Raw genomic sequence first — 20,870 nt, forward strand, 5'->3', positions numbered from 1 at the left:
TATCCTATTGCAAGAATACCCATTTCTTTCAATATAATATCCTCAAGTCACCATCTATTCTTAATTTAAACAGGTATCTTTCATCAGAGAGCTCATCCACCTGGATTACTAGAAAGGTATCCCCACTGCCAAGTGATAACTCATTTTAGAGTCAGACAGCTCTATTAGGATTTTTTTTTTAATTGAAACAGGGTCTCACTCTGTTGCCCAGGTTGAAGCACAGTGGTGCAATCTCAGCTCACTGCAGCCTCAACTTCCCTAGAATCAAGCGATCCTCCCACCTTAGCCCTGCTGAGTAGCCAGAACTACAGGCACGCACCACCATGCCTGGCTAATTTTTGTATTTTGTGTTAAAGATGGAGTTTCGCCATTTTGTCCAGGCTGGTCTTGAACTCCTGGACTCAAGCGATCTGCCCACCTTGGCCTCCCAAAGTGCTGAGATTGCTGGCATGAGCCACCGCACCTTGTCAGAAAGATTTAATATTGAGGCAGAATCTACCTCTCATTCTGTCCCACCTTATCAAATGACTTTACATGATCAATTATTCCCTGTCTCCTAAAATCTCCAGTTAACCTCTCCCTAATTTATCTTCACTCATTCGTGAAATATATATTGACTGAATACCTGTAAGTGCATGGCTTATCCCATCAAATTTAAATATGTTAAAATTTCTCCCATCTTTTGGAAAAATATCCCTCCACCTCACCAACTACCCTATTGCTCAGCAACTGCTTTATTTTTCTCCTCCCTCTCACAAACAGCTTCCTGAAATAGTGATCTATATTCACTGTCTTTACATTCTCACCTCTCAGTCACTCTATACCTCACTGTGATCTGGTTCCTAACTGTTCTTGCCAAAAAAAAAAAAAAAAACACTAAACTCCTCATTGCTAAATCCAAAGCATACATTACTAGTACAGTCGTGTGTCACTTAACAATGGGGACACATTCTGAGAAATGCATTGTTAGGTGATTTTGATGTCATGCAAACACCATAGAGTATACTTACACAAACCTAGATGGTATGTCCTACTATGTACCTAGGTTACATAAAACTATTGCTCCCAGGCTACAAACCCATACAGCATGTCAGTATACCATTTACACAATGGTAAATATTTGTGTATCTAAACACAGAAAACATACAGTAAAAATACAGCATAAAAATGGTACACCTGTATAGGGCACTTATCATGAATGGAGGTTGCAGGACTTGAAGTTGCTCTGAGTGAGTCAGTGAGTGAGTGGTGAGGTAATGTAAAGGTCTAGGACATTAGTGTACTCTACTGCCAACTTTATAAACGTTAATACATTTAGGTAACACTAAATTTATTTTTAAAAATTTTCTTTCTTCAATAATAAATTAACATTATCTTACTATAACATTTTTACTTCATAAACTTTTTAACTTTTTTTTCTTTTTTTTGAGGAGTCTCACTCTGTCACCCAGCTGGAGTGCAGTGGCACAATCTTGGCTCACCGCAACCGCTACCTCCTGGGTTCAAGCAATTCTCCTGCCTCAGCCACCCAGGTAGCTGGGATTACAGGCGTCCACCACCACAACCAGCTAATTTTTGTATTTTCAGTAGAGATGGGGTTTTATCATGTTGGCCAGGCTGGTCTCGAACTCCTGACCTCAAGTGATCTGCCTGCCTCAGCCTCCCAAAGTGCTGGGATTACAGGTATGAGCCACTGTACCTAGCTAAACTTTTTAACATTTTGACTCTTGTAATAACACAGCTTAAAACGCAAACACAGTATATGCTGTACAAAAATATTTTGTGTGTGTTTTTATTTCTTCTAAAAAAAAAAAGGGATACATGTGCAGAACATGCAGGTTTGTTACACAGGTATAGATGTGCCATGGTGGTTTGTTGCACCTATTAACCCGTCTTCTAAGTTCCCTCCCCTCACCCCTCACCCCCCAACAGGCCCTGGTGTGTGTTGTTCCCCTCTTTGTGTCCGTGTGTTCTCATTGTTCAACTCCCACTTATGAGTGAGAACATGCGGTGTTTAGTTTTCTGCTCCTGTGTTAGTTTGCTAAGGATGATGGCTTCCAGCTTCATCCATGTCCCTGCAAAGGACATGCTCTCATTCATTTTTATGGCTGCATAGTATTCCATGGTGTATATGTACCACATTTTCTTTATCCAGTCTATCAGTGATGGGCATTTGGGTTGGTTCCATGTCTTTGCTATTGTAAACAATGCTGCAATAAACATATGTGTGCATGTGTCTTTATAGTAGAATGATTTATACTCCTTTGGGTATATACCCAGTAATGGGACTGGTGGGTCAAATGTTATTTCTGATTCCAGATCCTTGAGGAATCACCATACTGTCTTCCACAACGGCTGAACTAATTTACATTGCCACCAACAGTGTAAAAACGTTCCTATTTCTCCACATCCTCTCCAGCATCTATTGTTTCCTGACTTTTTAATAATCGCTATTCTGACTTGCATGAGATGGTATCTCATTGTGGTTTTGATTTGCATTTCTCTGATTCAGTGATGCTGAGCTTTTTTTCATGTTTGTTGGCCACATAAATGTCTTCTTTTGAGAATTGTCTGTTCATATCCTTTGCCCACTTTTTGAAGGAGCTGTTTTTTTCTTATAAACATGTTTAAGTTCCTTGTAAATTCTGGATATTAGACCTTTGTCAGATGGGTAGATTGCAAAAATTTTCTCCCATTCTGTAGATTGCCTGTTCACTCTGATGACAGTTTCTTTTGCTGTGCAGAAGCTCTTTAGTTTAATTAGATCCCATTTGTCAATTTTGGCTTTTATTGCAGTTGCTTTTGGCATTTTTGTCATGAAGTCTTTGCCCATGCCTATGTCCTGAATGGAATTGCCCAGGTTTTCTTCTGGGGTTTTTATGGTTTTGGGTTTTACATTTAAGTCTTTAATCCACCTTGAGTTAATTTTTGTATAAGGTACAAGGAAGGGATCCAGTTTCAGTTTTCTGCATATGGCTAAACAGTTTTCCCAGCACCATTTTACTGAATAGGAGATTCTTTCCCCATTGCTTGTTTTTGTCAGGTTTGTCAAAGATCAGACGGTTGTAGAAGTGTGGTGTTATTTCTGAGGCCTCCGTTCTGCTCCATTGGTCTATATGTCTGTTTTGGTACCAGTACCATGCTGTTTTGGTTACTGTAGCCTTGTAATATAATTTGAAGTCAGGTAGTGTGATGCCTCCAGCTTTGTTCTTTTTGTTTAGGATTGTCTTGTCTATATGGGTCTTCTTTGATTCCATATGAAAACTAAAACAGTTTTTTTCTAATTCTGTGAAGAATGTCAATGGTAGTTTGATGGACCAGCATTGAATCTATAAATTGCTTATGGCCATTTTCATGATACTGATTCTTCCTATCCATGAGAATGGAATGTTTTTCCATTTGTTTGTGTCCTCTCTTATTTCCTTGAGCAGTGGTTTGTAGTAAAAATATTTTATTTATATTTGTCTTCTACAAGCTTTTTTCTATTTTAAATTTTTTGTTTTAACTTTGTAAACTTTCCTGTTGAACACTAAGACACAAACACGCACATTAGCCTAGCCCTATGAAGTCAGGATTATCAATAGGTGACAGGAACTTTTCAGCTCCACTATAATCTCACGGGACCACACTTGTATATGTGGTCTGTTGTCGACTGAAATGTATTTAACAGTACCGTGTTAACTTTCCTTCCTTCTGAAACATTCTTTCCCTTAGTTCCATGATACCATTCTCTACTGATTTTCCTCTTAGTTCTCTAGCCCTTCCTTTTTCACTTTCTTTTGGGAGCTTCATTATCTGACCACTCCATATACATTGATACTCCTTTCTTCCTGATTGTCTTCTTATTCCAAACCAGTGGTTTTTAACAGGAAGTGATTTTGCCCCACCCTCAACCAGGGACATGTGACAACGTCTGAAGCCAGTGGCTGCCACTGGTTGTCACCATGAGAGAGTTCTATTCACATCTAGCGAACAGAGGCCAGGGATACTGCTAACATGATACGATGTACAGGACAGACCTCCACAACAAAGAATTATCCAGCCCAAAACATCAATAGTGACAAGGGTGAGAAACCCTGCTTTATATACTCTTTCTGGGCAATCTTGTCCATTCCCATGGCTTCAATTACTAAGTGCTGCTATCTCAAGTCCACATTATTTTCCTCACCTCCAAACATGTATATGGGTAAGATGATGTGGAAACTGTCCACTAAAATCCATTCTTCTTTTTTCCATATTAATAGCACCCAACCAGATTATATATTTTAGCCTCCTTCACAGTTGGGTGAGACCATGTCTAAGATCTTACCAATTACTAACAGAAGTAATGTGTACCATTTCCAACTCTGAGTCTTAAGAAAATAGATGTGGCCCCTACATGCCCTCTCTTTTCCCTTTATCTCCAGCTATGACCTGGATACCAGAAGAGACCAGATTGAATCACGTAAATAATGACAAAACCCTAAGAGCAATACTTCTCAAACTGTAATGCATATACATATCACTCAGTGACTCTCAGTAAAATGCAGATTCTGATTCAGTGGGTCTAGATTGAGGCCTGAGATCCTGCATTTCTAATAAGCTATCAGGTACTGCCAAAGCTGCTGCTCTACAGACTTTTGGAAGACAATTCTCTAGATGTCTCTCACATTTTTGCACCATCTTACAAGTAAGGCAATTACTGTCTTTAGTTCTGGGCTATCTTTTCAAGAACGCCTATATAGTAAACAGCCTTGGAAGACAGAGATGGTGTCTCCCTCCAAAGCAAAAGGGAGGTATGCTTGCTACCCATTAAAAAGATTCAGGTTCCTTAAACTCAGGAGTCCTTTTCTATTAATATAAAGCTATCCACTGCACAATGTCCTACAGGAAGCAGGACTGGGCAACTGATGCAAAAATGCTGATACTCTGGCTACTGCTGTAAGTAATAAACTGTCCTTCATCTCGCACCAAGGAGACTCATGTCTTCTACAAAAATCCATGAAACTTTCCAGGAATGGTGACTCAAGCCTGTAATCCCAGCACTTTGTGAGGCTGAAGAAGAATTGCTTGAGCCCAGAAGTTCTAGACCAGCCTGGGCAACATTGTGAGACCCTGTCTCTACAAAAAAATTTAGCTGGGCATGGTGGCTTGTACCTGTAGTCCCAGCTACCTGGGAGGGTGAGGTGAGATAATCAACTGAGCCCAGGAGGTTGAGGCTGCAGTGAGCCATGACTGCGCTATGGGCAACAGAGTGAAACTGTCTCAAAAAAATAAAAAACAAGAATTTTTTTTTTAATTTTTAAAAATTAAAAAAAAAAAAAAAAATCCATGAGGCCGGGTGCAGTGGCTCACACCTGTAATCCCAGTTACTTTGAGAGGCAGAGGTGGGTGGATCACTCGAGGCCAGGAGTTTGAGACCACTCTGGCCAACCTGATGAAACCCTATCTCTACTAAAAATACAAAAATTAGCCAGGCATGATGGCACATGCCTGTAATCCTAGCTACTCAGGAGGCTGACACAGGAGAATTGCTTGAACCCAGGAGGCAGAGGTTGCAATGAACCTAGATCACACCACTGCACTCCAGCCTGGGCAACAGAGTAAGAGTGCATCTCAAAAAAAATGTAAAAACAAAATCCATGAAACTTTAGCAGGCTAACTTACTGACTTTCAAGAAAGTTAAAATCCTAGATCCCCTTCAATTCTTGACACACACTATGCTAGAATAGCTGGACCCTAGATTGTAGAATCAGCCTGCTTACTAAAGTATTATGATTTTTTTTTTTAAGTATCTTGTTTGAGCCACTGCATTTCAAGGTATCTCTTTTTATTTATTGTTTTTTTTACAACAGTCTAGCCTTCACCTTAATATAATCCAACTGTCTGTGAAAGTGCATTTGATATTCCATAGGCACCTTAAATTTAAACTCCTCAAATCTCTCACAAAAACCTGCTCTTTCTCTAGACTGTCTCAGTGAATGGAATGAAACCATGACCTAGTTCCCCAGTTATCCTTGACTCCTACATCCTTCACTCCACACATCAACAAGTCCCAAATATCCTCTCTGAAATGTCACTAGGATCCATCAATTTTTCTCCATCCCCACTGCCACTGACTTTAAGGCAAATCACCACCCTTTTTTTCCTCGATTATTTTAACTGCCTCTGAATATTTTAACTGCCTTCTCATATCCTGGACTCATTTCCCTCAAGTTCTTTCTTCAAACTGCAAGCCGAATAGAATTCCTGAAATTCAAATCTGATGTCACTCTCTTGCTTAAAAACCTCTATGGGTTCCACAGTGCCATCAAGATAACGTCCACACTAACTTTATCATGTTACTACTAACCTGATATGCAAGGTCTTTGCTTACCTTTCTAATTCATCTTATGTTCCTTCCCACCACAATCTCTAAACATTTGTCTTATGCAATACTTGTAGCTCCCCAAAAGTGACCTCTCTCCATTACCTCCATGCCTCTGCCTAAAACTAACATTTATGGCTACTTACAACACTCTTCCTTCCCCTGTTGCCTATCACTTCCCGTCTTGGTTTGGATGTCATTTCCTATAGTAAGCCATCCTTAGCTATATCTCCTCTCTCTAACTGTATTACTCCTATTTATTGTTATGTCACACTATTATTATCAGGTATGAGATTCACACCTTGAAATAAAAAACATTCTTATTCAGCAACTATCATAGTACCTGGCACCTTTTAAGTGCACAACAAATACACCAAATGCCTGAATAAACTTCTAGCATACACCTATTGAAAAAAAATTCTCTATTACCAACCATAAATTTGAATATTTCTCCCATATGACAGAGCTTCAAATATTGAAAGTGTTTCTTCCCAAGGCTAAACATCCTCAGTTTATTTCATAGTTCTTCAAATGGTACAGTGTTCAGGGCTAAACCTTCTCATCCAGACCAGCCATCTTTCAAAATACAACAACCAAAACTAAATGAATTTCAACAGGCAGGATGTGACCAGTAAAAGGTACAGAGAGCCAATTACTGTCTTGTTCCAGACACTTCATTTCTAATAGCACAGTCTAATATTGCACTATTGATACTGACTCCCTAATCAATCAACTAATTACAAATACACTCTGGGGATATTTTTTGTACTGTGCCAGAGGTGCAAAATAACAGATTGATCCACTCGCTTTGGCCCCCACAAAGTGCTGGGATTACAGGCGTGATGCACCAGGCCTGGTCAAATTTTCTTCCATAAAAAATAAGTTATTTAAATTACACTTCTGGAAAATACTTCTATTTCAGAATTGAAGTCACCCTACAATCATTTAGTTCAATCACCATTTACCAAACAGAAAAGTGAGGGTTTAAAAAGTTGTACACAATTAAGCTCTCTTAGGAATCAGGAAGCTGAACCACCTCCCTACAAACCTACCCAATTTAACAAATTATCCTTACCTCGCTCTCTATCCTGGATTTCAGCAGGTCAATGTCTTCAGACAGTTTATCCACCTGGGTAATCAGGCCCTGCGCACTCTGCATGCTAGGCAGGAATTCACTGTACTTCTTGCTAATCATATTGCACACCTCACCCTGAAATATAAAACAGAATTACAATAAAAGACAGTGAAATGAGAAAACTCTGATAAAAATATATTCATCTTCCACGAGGCATTTTCCATGTTAGAACCTTCTTGCCAATTGCCCACAACCATTCACTTTCCCTCCAAGCCAATGAGTTTCTTTCAAAAACACATTTCTCCCACCATGAGGGGTCTCATAACACTATTAGGGTGAAAGAAGACAACAATATCAAACATCACTATGTACTCCAAGAGTATGTACCACTATTACTGGTCGATTAAAACATTAATTTAAAAAAAGAAGACTATGATCACCAAACCCCAACAGTGCCCAAGAGTTGTACAATTGCTGGAAAAGAGAAAGGTGGAGTCAGAAGTTCTCATATTGAACTATATCAGACTGTGGTCACCAATTTTAATGATAAATCTAATAGAAAAGAAAATAAATGGATAAATTAAATCCATAATCTATATATCTCAATCAATTTCTATTTTCTTGCCTATAACATTTTATGGCCTGATCTTAAAACCCTACATTGATTTGAGTTTCATCATCTCCTTTAATGCAAACTAACTTAAACAAAGTACTGAATACTGTGTATTGAATTATTCAATACCTTGAAAGATACAAGAATAAATTATGGCTCCTTCTCTGGGGAGGTAATGAAGGCAGTAGATGTGGGAAGCCGGACTCCAGGCATCATGTACCACAAATTATAGTGGCTTCACGTTCAAGTTGGTGGGAGCATGGATTTAAGAGGCCTATAGCCCACAGGGATTAAGACCTGTGGTTTCCACAGAAGCACCACCTATCATATTTGCCATACCAACTAAGCTGACCTGATTCCACTGCAGACTATTTTGCTAGGAAAAACAAAGTTCCAGAGCTGAAGAAGTTTCTCCGGAAAGCTGATGATGTGCCCATCCACCTGAAATGAGGATTCCCTGACCAAATGCTATACTGGACCACCATGGTGCTGACTATGGGCGGGATACTGCCTGATCACCCCCTACATGGCTTCACAGCCCCAAAAGAAATGAGTTAGCGCCAAAACAAATAAGGACTGGTTTGCTTTTTGGCATAAACAGTTTGAATTATCTTTTTCATTGTTTCTGTTAATTTTTGTTTGTTTGTTTTTGTTTTTTTTTTTTTTTTTGAGATGGAGTCTCGTTCTATCACCCAGGCTGGAGTACAGTAGTGGAATCTTGGCTCACTGCAACCTCCACCTCCTGGGTACAAGCGATTCTCCTGCCTCAGCCTCCCAAGTAGCTGGGACTACAGGCAGGCGCCACCATGCCCGGCTAATTTTTGTATTTTTAGTAGAGACAGGGTTTCACCATGTTGGCCAGGCTGGTCTCGAACTCATGACCTCTGGTGATCCACCCACCTCAGCCTCTGAAAGTGCTGGGATTATAGGTGTGAGACACCATGGCCAGCCTAATTTTTTGTTTGTTTGTTTTTTTACTTGGATGATACATGTTTCCAAGAAAAACAGAAAGATATGAAGACAGTATTTTGGCTTGCTTATGAAATGCATATGGCTTGTCAGAGCTCATTCAACAATTAAAGCCATTGTTTAAAGAAATGATGTATCCCAGCATTGTGGCTCACACCTGTAATCCCAGCACTTTGGGAAGTCAAGGCAGGTGCATCACTTGAGGTCAGGAGTTCAAGACCAGCCTGGCCAACATGGTGCAAACCCATCTCTACTAAAATACAAAAAAATTAGCCAGGCGTGGTGGTGGGTGCCTGTAGTCCCAGCTACTTGGGAGGCTGAGGCAGGAGAATCACTTGAACCCAGAAAGCAGAGACTGCAGTGAACCGAGATCTCGCCACTGCACTACAGCCTGGGCGACAGAGCAAGAGAGACTCCACCTCAAAAAGAAAAAAAAAAAAGAAAAAAAAAAATGATGCTGCACTCTGTGTTTGTGCTCCTGATTTCCCTGGAGGTTCTAGACCTCAGGCACTTGAGGAAGCAATTTTTTTTTTTGTTTTTTTTTTTTGAGACAGAGTCTCACTCTGTCACCCAGGCTGGAGTGCAGTGGAGCAATCTCACCTCACTGTAACCTCCACTTCCCGGGCTCAAGCAATTCTTCTGCCTCAGCCTCCATAGTAGCTGGGATTACAGGCGCCCACCACCACACCCAGCTAATTTTTGTATTTTTAGTAGAGAAGAAGTTTCACCATGTTGGCCAGACTGATCTGGAACTCCTGACCTCAGGTTATCTACCCACCTTGGCCTCCCAAAGTGCTGGGATTACAGGCATGAGCCACCGCACCTGGCCAAGGTTGCATTTTTGAGCATAGGGTACAGAAGCCTTTCTGGATTTGGATGTAGCTGAGGAAAGACGGCAGAAGCCAAGGCCGTGCACATAAAATGAGGGGTTTGAGTTAGTACTCACCTGAGCGGGGAGGGGGTAGAGCAGGGAGTGGGGGTTCCATCTTGCAGTAAAATTTTAAAAGAAATTATTTTTAGCCTGCCTCGATTCCTTGGGCGGTTCATTTCAAAGGGTTATTTGCCTCATCTCATATCTTCAGTGAAATTTTATGTGTAATTGTGTATATTTATGCCACCATGGGAAGAGAGAACACCTGTTTAGTGTTGCACTTTAGATTGGTGTCTTGTTTTGTTAATGCAGCTGTGCCACAAATTCTCCTTTATCTTTTAAAAATGTTATGACTTTAAATTGATTTTTTTTTCTCTCTTTTTGAGATGGAGTCTCACTCTGTCCCTCAGGCTGGAACGCAGTGGTGCAATCTCGGCTCACTGCAACCTCAACCTCACAGGTTCAAGCAGTCCTCCTGCCTCAGCCTCCAGAGTAGCTGGGATTACAGGCGCACAACACCACGCCTGGCTAATTTTGTTAAATTATTATTTATTTTGACCGTGGAATAAATACATGAATTAAAATAAAACAAATTGCTTGCCCTCAAATTTCTAGGTAGTAAAGATACTATATACTTGGGCAACAAGAATACAGGACTGAAATGTAATACAACAAAGTTACAAAGCCTTCCAGCAGCACAAATGAGAAAGAGATCCCCTCTCCCTGAGGGAAGATAAAGACTTTTTTTTATGCAGGAGACATTTGAAATGGAACTTGAAAAATGGGTAGAAATACTACAGGTAAAGATGGAAAAATGGCAACATAAGCTAAATATGGGATCAAAAAAAGAGGGGACAGCAGAGAAAGTAATTTTCAATTGGCTGAAGATCCAAGTTGGTAAAGGAAACTAGTGAAAGGAAAGAAAGGCACGTTGGGTTCAGAACACATAGGAGCTAGGGTAGCTTGCCATGCTGGAGTAGCTTAAAAACCTCTCTTCTTTCCATCACACTAAACAGTGGTGAAAAATCGGAAAGCCATATTAAAGAAGAGATGTCAGGGATATGACTACTTAAAATTCAGGAAACTACTTTTGTAAAATCAAGAGCTGTTAGGAAGAGTTATACCTGTGCCTTTATTGTGTGTGCCAAACTTGCCCCCTCGAAACCCTACTTGACTCAAATACACAAAATTTTAAATGAAAGCAACTGAAGATGTGGGCAAATACTGGCAAGGTAACAATATTGGTACAAAGCAAAACTGTGTGTGGCTACCTGCTTCCAGTTTTTGTATCAACCTCAAAGCAGCAACGTCTACCTAAGTACCACTGACACTCAGAACAGCTTCAAGTGCTTGTAGATGAGGAAGTTTTAAAAACACATTAAGAGGCCAGAGACGGTGGCTCACGCCTGTAATCCCAACACTTCGGGAGGATGAGGCGGGTGGATCACCTGAGGTCAAGAGTTCGAGACCAGCCCAGCCAACATGGTGAAACTCCGTCTCTACTAAAAATATAAAACAAACAGAAAAAAAATTAGCCAGGCGTGGTGGCGCGCGCCTGTAATCCCAGCTACTCAGGAGGCTGAGGCAGGAGAATCGTTTGAACCCGGAGGCAGAGGTTGCGGTGAGCCGAGATCACTCCAGCCTGGGCGACACAGCAAGACTCCATCTCAAAAGATAAATAGATAGACAAAAATTAAAACATACTGAGGGTTTGGGATTTTTTTTTTAATGTCGGGGAGGAGAAAGGTGCAATCCTCCAGGCTATTTTATTCATCAACAAATCAAGGAGTGGGTGGAGGAAATACACTCATCGATGGAAGAAGGGGAAGGGGGGATCCTGTCTTTTCTACTCCTCTCCTGCGCTCGCTCCCTAGCTTCCTCGGAGCTTCCAGTTGCTCTTCCCGCTCTGCTGGTCTCTTCAGTCTCCCCATTCCCGCGACACATCCCTCCCCAACATAACTCCACTCCCCAGTGCTCTCCAGCCACCGCCTCTTCGTCCCCACAGTCCCAGGCCTCCTCGCCTCCTCAGTTCCCAACCCCTGTCTGGGCTCCGCTCCAAGATCCCTCCTCAATCCTCACACTCTGGGCCTCCCCACTCCTCATTCAGCCCCCACAACCAGATCTCCCCGACAGGCCCCACTCTGCTGGTCCCCACTCTGTCTGCCCTTAGCCCCCAACTCCTCTCTCCAGTCCCTTCACACAGGGACCCGGCGTCCCCTTCCAGTCAGCATACAGCTACCCCGCTCTCACCTTAATCTCCTCCACCCGCCGGGTCAGGCGGCTGATCCGGGTCCCCAGATCCTCCTTTTCCAGCCTCCCGGAGTGTGCCAAAACTTCTGTCACGAACGAGGCCATGGCCAAGACGGGAATCAATGCTGACTGGGTCACTCTCGTAGCCAGCGCGGCGGCTCCCGTCCCGCCGGCCGTCTTGACGCGCGGCCTGCCGGGAAACGGAGTCTCGAGGGCCTCAGACCGCCGCCCGGAAGGCGAGGAGCGCACTACAACTCCCAGCAGGCACCGCTCCAAACCCGGGATGGGATTTCCACGGTGTCCCGTAGTTGGCAAACTGTATGCAGACGCGTTTTCTTCCTTAGTTGTTTTCAAAGTTTGTCGCTTCCCGCCCGTTTTTCACTGGAGGAAATTAAACGTTTTTAATGACCAGGTCTAACTGAATCTTTGTAAACTTCAAAAGGCTTACGTGTAAAATTACCTAACTGAAAGAGCCAACGAGCCCATCTCGATCTTTTTTCCTCAACTTTTATTGGGCCGCTGTGGCACCAGAAGCTATGAACGGCGCCCTCTGGAGTTGTGTAAAGAAGTGGCGTCACCTCATTATAAGTAAAAGATTGCCTGTAATTGCATCTATGTACATATATTGCATCTACGTGATACATTACACATTTACATTACCTACATTACATATTTATATTACTTAGATAGACGTAATATTTGTCCTGTGTGAACAAGAACAAGGTACTTAGTACTTTCTGTCAGATTATAAATATGTAAATGTGTCAAAAGCTTTTAGAAATGGTTTATTTTAATGCATTGCATATAGAAAGATGTTCACCATATTCTATGTATAGTGTGGTTCCTTTTCAAAAACGTAAGTCTATAGCCATTGTTTGGTCAAAAAACGAAAAGTAGGTAAGTAGGTATGTAAATGACAGACATCAAATTATCCTATGGGTGGTGGATTTATGGTGTTTATGCTCTTCTCTGCCTTTGCTTTCTCTATTTTTCTACAGTAAACATACAGTCCTCCCTTGGTATGGGGGGATTGGTTCCAGAAACCTCCCCTGCCCCCATAGCAAAATCCATGGATGCTCAAGTCTCTTACATAAAATGATGTAATGTTTACAAGTAATCAACACACATCCTCTCCATACACTTTAAATCATCTCTAGATTACTTATAAGACCTAATACAAATCAATCTAAATCCTATATAGTCGTTATATTGTATTTTTATTTGCATTATTTTTTGTTGTTGTATTGTTATTTTTTATTAGTTTTTTCCAGAATATTTTTGATCTGTGGTTGGTTGGATCCATGGATACCAAGAGCCAAATGTACTGCTTTGATTAAAAGTAAAAGGTTTTTTGTTTTTTAAAATGGTATATTGTGAGGGTTGACCCCAAATAGGCACTGACCCTAAGATCCCTGACAATTTTAAGTGTCTGCGAGATAATCTGCTTATCCCAGTGAAGCAAGGGCTGATTCATGTGCCATAAGCAGAGGAAACAAAACTGGGATTGAGAGAGGAAACGCTGAAAACAGTCAAAACATCAAGAGAAACTCCTTTCCTTGGAAAACCAAATCAATTTCTTTTTGGTAGACCTGTCAACTTTACTTTGAATTCTAACTGCACTAATAATAAATGCCCAATGACAAAGAATGACTGACAGATGAAAATTCTGAAACTTTGTACTGCATATTTATTAAGCAATTATCACATAGCAGACGTTGTGCTAGGTCTGGGGACCCACGACATGTGAATATATAATCACAGAAAAATATGATAATTACTAATCTGTAGGTAGATGAGGGATGGATCTAGATTTAGTGGAACCTAAATCTTATGCCGTTGCAGGGAGGGGAAGGACTCTTTAAGAAAAAGAATATAAAATAATGAATACAAAATTAGATGCCAGTCTTAGAAGGGACCTGTGAAAGTAACGAACCCCGAAGTTTAATCTGCCCCTGAGGAAGGTGCAAATGGCAGAGGAAATGTTGGAGGAGAAGCACCCAGTCTCTGACTGAGTCAGAAAGGTTTCACAATGTTAACATTTACAGGAGACCATTGCTTTGGACTGAGTTCCTGCACTAAGCCCAACAGACCAAACCAAAATGGAGTCACTCATGCTAAAGCTCTGCTTCACCAAACCAAAACTAAGCTGTCTATCTGACCTTCTGAGAAATCAGGAGAATGAGAGATAATCACCAAATTCCCAAACCTGCCAGTTTCAGTCAGCGTGGTAACGAAGTTCCCTCTGTTTTAATTCTTACAAAAAAGTACCTGAACTAAACTGATGCCAATCAATCAGTTATTTTCGTATTGTTCTGTTTCTCGGTTCCCACCTTACAAGGAAATTAAATTTGAAAAAGCCAATCTGCTTTATGTTCTTTGTTTCTCTTTTCTTCAGCCTTTTTCTTTCTATGAAACCAACCTCCTCTCTTCAGCTCATCAGGACACTGATTCTACTTTATGGAATGAAGTGTTGCCTGATTCTAGAATCACAAATAAAGTGAATTAAGATCTTTAAACTGCCGGGCGCGGTGGCTCACGCCTGTAATCCCAGCACTTTGGGAGGCCGAGGCGGGCGGATCACAAGGTCAGGAGATCGAGACCATGGTGAAACCCCGTCTCTACTAAAAAATAGAAAAAAATTAGCCGGGCGCAGTGGCGGGCGCCTGTAGTCCCAGCTACTCGGGAGGCTGAGGTAGGAGAATGGCGTGAACCCGGGAGGCGGAGCTTGCAGTGAGCCGAGATTGCGCCACTGCACTCCAGCCTGGGCGACAGAGCGAGACTCCGTCTCAAAAAAAAAAAAAAAAAAAAAAAAAAAAAAAGATCTTTAAACTAAATTTGTTGTAATTTTGTCTTTCAACAACGGTAATGAGAAATCTGAAGTGAGAATGAAAGGAAGTGCTACTTTGAGATTGAGGTTCTGGGACCTCCCTCCAGAAAACCTGTCTGTACATACCCACAAAACACAACTGCCTAAGCTCTTGCTTCTTCCTGAGCAGAGAGACTACTGGGTAAGGTGAAGACCGCTCCTCAAGGTCCAAAGAAAAGTCAGGGAAGAGCCAGAGTTAGGCTGAGAAAGGAGAAGAAAGAGCATGCAGCACGGACTGCGATGGCTACACACAGTCAATGCATGCAACAATGAATGAATACTTGAATTTTAAAAAAGAAATTAATAGATGCATGTGTTCTGTATTCCCTCATTAACCTCATCTTCTTCATAGTTCACATTTATCATGGCTTATATGTCTCCCAATTCACAGATGTTCACAAATCATCAGGATAAGGCAAGGAAGTCAGGAGCAAAGTCTGAAAGGATTCCTCCTGGCCTATCATGACTCACATACACATGACATACCTGTATTCAAGAAGCAAAGTAGCGAATGCATTATTTCTGGCAGAGGACAGTATAAGCAGACAGCGTTTCCAAGTTTGCACAGTATTTTCCATCATGTTGCTATAATAGCAGCATAAGGTGCCTACAATTTGAAAAAGCAACCCATTTGCTTCAAAATAGTATGAAAGGGAAGGAGTGGGTGCAGGTAGAAATGAAGCAAGATTGGGACGAGTGGATAATTTTTGAAGTGGAACGATGCGATATGGGATTTCTTTATACCATTCATTCTACTTTTGTATATGTTTGAAGTTTTCTGTAATAAAACATAAAAGAAAAATGAGCACTTCAAATGATTCTGTGTGCCTTCCCCCAAAACCTCACACCACTGATAAACACTGGTATACCAGATGTCTTAGGTGTTGAGCCATCAGTTAGACAAAGTCAAGATCCTCCTTTCTCAGGATATGTCTCTTCCTTTCAGGAACATCTTTGCTTTCACTTCATATCTACCACACAGTGTGGAGTAGGTTAATTTGTGAATAGGGAAACACATGAGTCAGACATTCATGACTCCAACAGAATAAATCCGTTTTCTTCTCTGTCTTACTATAAAGACTAAGTCTCACCCACATGCTGTGTCACCAGTGTGCAGAGGCAGCTTCTGCAGCCTGGGGACAAGAACATGAAATGTCCGAGTTTGAGCTGCCTGGCTCACATTGGATCTGTTGTTTACCAGCTGGGGGACCTTGGCAAGTTACCTGAAGTGTATCGTATAGTGACAGTGTGAAAATTAAGTAAGGATAAAGCGTCTAGCCAAAAGTCTGGCATTTAGCAACACGCAGTAAATGCAAATTATTTCCTTTCCTGTCAGAACCTGCTACTTGGCAGCAGCAACAAACAGGAATGGAAGCTGGTATGATGACCATTTATTATAGCTGCTGTCCTAGCAGCAAGGGGAGCCTGGGGAGGGAGCACCTCCCTCTGCGGATATTCTGGGTTTGGGTAGCTTCCTTGGATTGAGGAATTTAAAATTATTTTGTAAAATTAATATTTGTGGACTTTTGTAATAAAAATATTAAGTGATAAATTTATAAAATGTGTAAAATGCATAGGTAAGCACAAATAAGGAAATAAAAAGTATGCATAATTTTATCACCAAAATAATCATGTTAACATTTTGTGGTCTACACAAACACACACACACACACACACACGCACATATTTCTATATATTCTTTGTCTTTTTCTTTTTTTTGAGATGGGGTCTCACTCTGTCACCCAGGCTGGAGTATAGTGGCGTGATCTCGGTTCACTGCAACCTCCGCCTCCCAGGTTCAAGAGATTCTCCTGCCTCAGCCTCCTAAGCAGCTTGGACTACAGGCGTGTGTCACCATGCCCGGCTAATTTTTTCATTTTCTTAGTAGAGGTGAGGTTTCGCCATGTTGCCCAGGCTGGCCTCGAACTCCTGGCCTCAAGTGATCCACCCACCTCAGCCTCCCAAAGTGCTGGGATTACAGGCCTGAGCTACCGTTTCTGGCTGCATTCTATATATTCTATGTACTGTTTGGTCACTCGCTTTTCTCACTTAACGATATATCAAAAATATTTTTCATATCATTAAAATTCTTTCTACAAAATCACTTTAAAATGACTACCTAGTATTAACAAAAACTGACAATTCTTAACAACATTTCAATGGACATTTTCATAAATCTTTGTACATATTCATGATACATTAGGTAGATTTCTGGAGATAAGGTGCTGGGTCAAAGTATGCATATGTTTAAAAGTATGAAACATAAAGTCATGTTGCCCTTCGAAAAGATTATATCGACATGTATTTCCAGAACATCGATCATTCTTGTGATCTCAGAGCTGAGGAGTGATTTTAGTTTATGAATTTATTCATCAGGTATGTATTGATGGCTCCCTGTATGACTTTTTTGCCTGTCATGGGACCCTCCCCTAGACTCCACACCCACATCTGATATTGGACACACCCCCTAAACCCAAACATTGCCAATTCCTGGCACCTGCCTCAGCTGCTGCTCAGAACACTGAAATAAGAACCCTCTCCCAATGTGAAAGATCTTCCACTCAGGTAGTCCCTGCTAACCAGTCACTGACCCACTCTTGCTCCTTTTCTTTCTGCATCTGTGGTGGGAGTGACTATGGCCTGGAGTTTCCGTGGGAAAGTCCAGCTCGGGGGGCTCCTTCTCTCCCTCCTTGGCTGGGTCTGCTCCTGTGTTACAACCATTCTGCCCCAGTGGAAGACTCTTAATCTGGAACTGAACGAGATGGAGACCTGGATCATGGGGATTTGGGAGGTCTGCGTGGTTCGAGAGGAAGTTGCCAGTGTGTGCAAGGCCTTTGAATCCTTCTTGTCTCTGCCCCAGGAGCCCCAGGTAGCACACATCCTCAGGGTAGCCTTCCATGGGTTGGGCCTATTGGGGCGTTTGCTCTCCAGCTTTGGGTCTGAATGCTTCCGGTTTCACAGGATCAGACGGGTATTCAAGAGGCGGCTTGGCCTCCTGGGAGGGACTTTGGAGGCATCTGCTTTAGCCACTACCCTCCTTCCAGTCTCCTGGGTGGCCCATGCCACAATCCAAGACTTCTGGGATGACAGCATCCCTGACATCATACCTCAGTGGGAGTTTGGAGGTGTCCTCTACTTGGGCTGGGCTGCTGGTATTTTCCTGGCTCTTGGTGGGCTACTTCTCGTCTTCTCATCCTGCCTGGGAAAAGAAGATGTGCCTTTTCCTTTGATGGCTGGTCCCACCGTCCCCCGATCCTGTGCTCCAGTAGAGGAGTCAGATGGCTCCTTCCACCTCATGCTAAAACCTAGGAACCTGGTCGTCTAGGACTGGCTTCTGCCAAGGATCTGTGGAATAAAGGAATGTCCATAGAATCCTTTCTTACTCTAGGTTTGTTTGCTTCATTTTGGGGGTGGTGGTCACTGTCCCACTTACCACGGATGTGATTGTCTTGATGATATGGTAGTCTTCATTTCAGAACAAAAACTCAGGGCACAGTATCTAACAAACGTATTTTTCTGATTTGAGATTTTATTTATATAAAAATGCTTTAAAACTCATAATCTTAATTACATATTTGATTCTTTCATTACTAAGGAAAAATATATTACAAAATTGCAACCATCAGAGAAAAATCTAGTGTGAATAGGCACTTACTGTTCTGTATAGGTTAAAAAAAAAAAAAAAAAAAGTTGAAGAATGTGCCTTAGCAAAGGAAAATGAATTACTGGCCCAGAACAGCATCTTAGGACAGAAATCCTCTTTGTGTCCATTTTCAGTCTCAGGTGTACAATTTGAAAGAGAGCTTCACAATACACCTTTGCTGTTTTACAGATCCTTAATATCCCAAAGGAGAGACAGAGTCTTGTTTCTGCTACATGGTGAGGCGATGAGCAGTCTACTCTGTCTTCCCCACCTGAAGGTTAACAGTCATTGTAAGTGAGTGGTAGGGTGACCAACTCTCCTGGTTTGCCCAGAGCAAGGTACTTTCAGTGCTAAAACTAGGCAAGTCCCAAGCAAACTGGGACACAGTGATTACCTTAGAATGACTGTGTCCAAATACTGCCCAATGTGAGCATGTATATGAAAGAAGTAGCTTCTCAGAAATGTCTTTTACCATGTGCAAAATCACAGTATAACTCCTTGAATTATTGTTTTGTTGTGTTTTTTTGTTTGTTTTTGAGACAGGGTCTCACTCTGTTGCCCAGCCTGGAGTGCAGTGGCATGATCATAGCTCACTGCAGCCTCAAACTCTTAGGCTCAAGGGATCCTCCTGCCTCAGCCTCCCGAGTAGCTGGGATTACAGGCGTGAGCCACCAAGCTCAGCTAATTTTTAAAATTTTTTGTAGAAATGGGGTCTTGCTATATTGCCCAGCTGGTATCAAACTCCTGGCCTTCCCTTAAATTTTAACCTGAGTGTCAGCAGACCTACCCAGGTTGCGGCTACAAATCAAGTCCCTTCCTAACCTAAGTTCCTTTGCCTGCTCTGCCTGCAATGGCAGGCTCTCTCCTGACTACCCCACCTTAGGTCTTCCTCCTGCATTTCTGCAGGTCCTCAAGGAGGAGCCTCCTGTTGCTCATAAACCTGTTTGTCAGCTGCAATCATCCTGCAGCATCCACCTTGGTCCTCTCCCTGCCACCTGTCCTCCACTCCTGTCATCAGTTCAAGAATCACCATTGGCCCTGCCAACAATTCCCTCAGGAGAGCAGCTAAAGGGGATGGCTCCTAATGCCCCAAGTAGGTCACTTCTGCAGGTTCAGAGGCATGCTGGATTCCTCACAGTACAGGGGACATTCCTCCCTCCCCAAGCTGGTGCTGTGCTTTGTCAGCTCAACTCTGAGGTCTCACAACGCTTCTCACCTCCTGATACAATAGCCCCAATATCACGAGATAGCCACTGCTCAAGCAAGAATACACACACTCAGACACAAGAGTAAACAAATCTGCCAAAGTAGCCCAGGACAGTTCCCTCCTTAGAAAAGTGCCTTTTTTTTCCCCCCTGCAGAAATGGAGTCTGCACAGGTGCAACTTCATCTTCTGCAACTCTTACCTTCTTACCCAGAGCAGATTTCTCTGGAAGTCACAGTTTCTCCAGAAAGCTCCTTCTCCTTTTATGGCTGTCCTTTTATGTATGTCTACTTGGCACGCACAAATCAAAATGATCCCCAGGCAAATACAGCTCTGAGTACAAAGGGCCAGTTTGCATCAAAGGTGTATCCTGGCTTTCCGTGTCTGGTAGGTCAGAAAATGGTTTCTAATGCCTGTTATATTAGCTACTCCTTCTCAATAAAGGTTCAAAGCTCTTTGGACCAAGTTTCAGTCAGGGGTGAGGCTCAATTATCTAAGCATTTTCTTGACCTCCCAGTGTCTACATGAAAGAATCATTTCATTATTCATCCATCTGATCATTTATTCACTCACTTAACAAACATTTATGGAGCACTGACCATGTGCTAGGAACCAGGATAAAATGGTAAGACAAAATATATTCCTGTCCCTCATTCAGGCAAATTAGGGAGACAAATTTTTTTTTTTTTTTTTTTGACGGAGTTTCGCTCTTGCCCAGGCTGGAGTGCAATGGCGTGATCTTGGCTCACTGCAAACTCCGCATCCCAGGCTCAAGCAATTCTCCTGCCTCAGCCTCCCAAGTAACTGGGATTACAGGCGTGCACCACCACACCCTGCTAATTTTGTATTTTTAGTAGAGATGGGGTTTCACCACAGTCAGGCTGGTCTCAAACTCCTGACCTCAAGTGATCCACCCGCCTCGGCCTCCCAAAGTGCTGGGATTATAGGCGTGAGCCACTGCCGAGCCAGGAGACAAATATTAATGTAAAATCACTCAAATAAATGTAAATAGTAACTTTGACAACCTTTACAA

At 42.1% G+C, this 20,870-nt stretch overlaps 2 protein-coding genes and 1 pseudogene across 2 annotated transcripts in view; 2 read left to right on the top strand and 1 right to left on the bottom strand.

Annotated features, from left to right (window-relative positions):
• The window catches only part of ZW10 (zw10 kinetochore protein), a 40,706-nt gene extending 28,393 nt beyond the window's left edge, over window positions 1-12,313 (bottom strand). Inside the window, exons 1-2 of the mRNA XM_038005188.2 lie at window positions 12,125-12,313; window positions 7,422-7,556 (exon numbers count right to left, since the gene is read on the bottom strand). Of these exons, the coding sequence (XP_037861116.2) occupies window positions 7,422-7,556; window positions 12,125-12,229 (240 nt within the window). The 5' untranslated portion in view covers window positions 12,230-12,313. The remainder of the gene's footprint in view (window positions 1-7,421; window positions 7,557-12,124) is intronic.
• LOC119626521 (cytochrome c oxidase subunit 7A2-like, mitochondrial pseudogene) lies at window positions 8,223-8,899 on the top strand (annotated as a pseudogene).
• A 5,312-nt stretch (window positions 12,314-17,625) lies between the features above and the next one.
• CLDN25 (claudin 25) lies at window positions 17,626-18,315 on the top strand. Its single transcript, XM_008020928.2, has one exon. The coding sequence runs from the start codon at window positions 17,626-17,628 to the stop codon at window positions 18,313-18,315; it is 690 nt and encodes a 229-aa protein (XP_008019119.1).
• The last annotated feature ends 2,555 nt before the right edge of the window (window positions 18,316-20,870 follow it).

The sequence above is a fragment of the Chlorocebus sabaeus genome, chromosome 1 (assembly GCF_047675955.1).
Source record: "Chlorocebus sabaeus isolate Y175 chromosome 1, mChlSab1.0.hap1, whole genome shotgun sequence".
Classification (NCBI taxonomy): Eukaryota; Metazoa; Chordata; class Mammalia; order Primates; family Cercopithecidae; genus Chlorocebus; species Chlorocebus sabaeus.

Excerpts from the sequence above, each read along its gene's own strand:
- CLDN25 (XM_008020928.2), top strand. The coding sequence starts at position 17,626 with ATGGCCTGGAGTTTCCGTGGGAAAGTCCAGCTCGGGGGGCTCCTTCTC.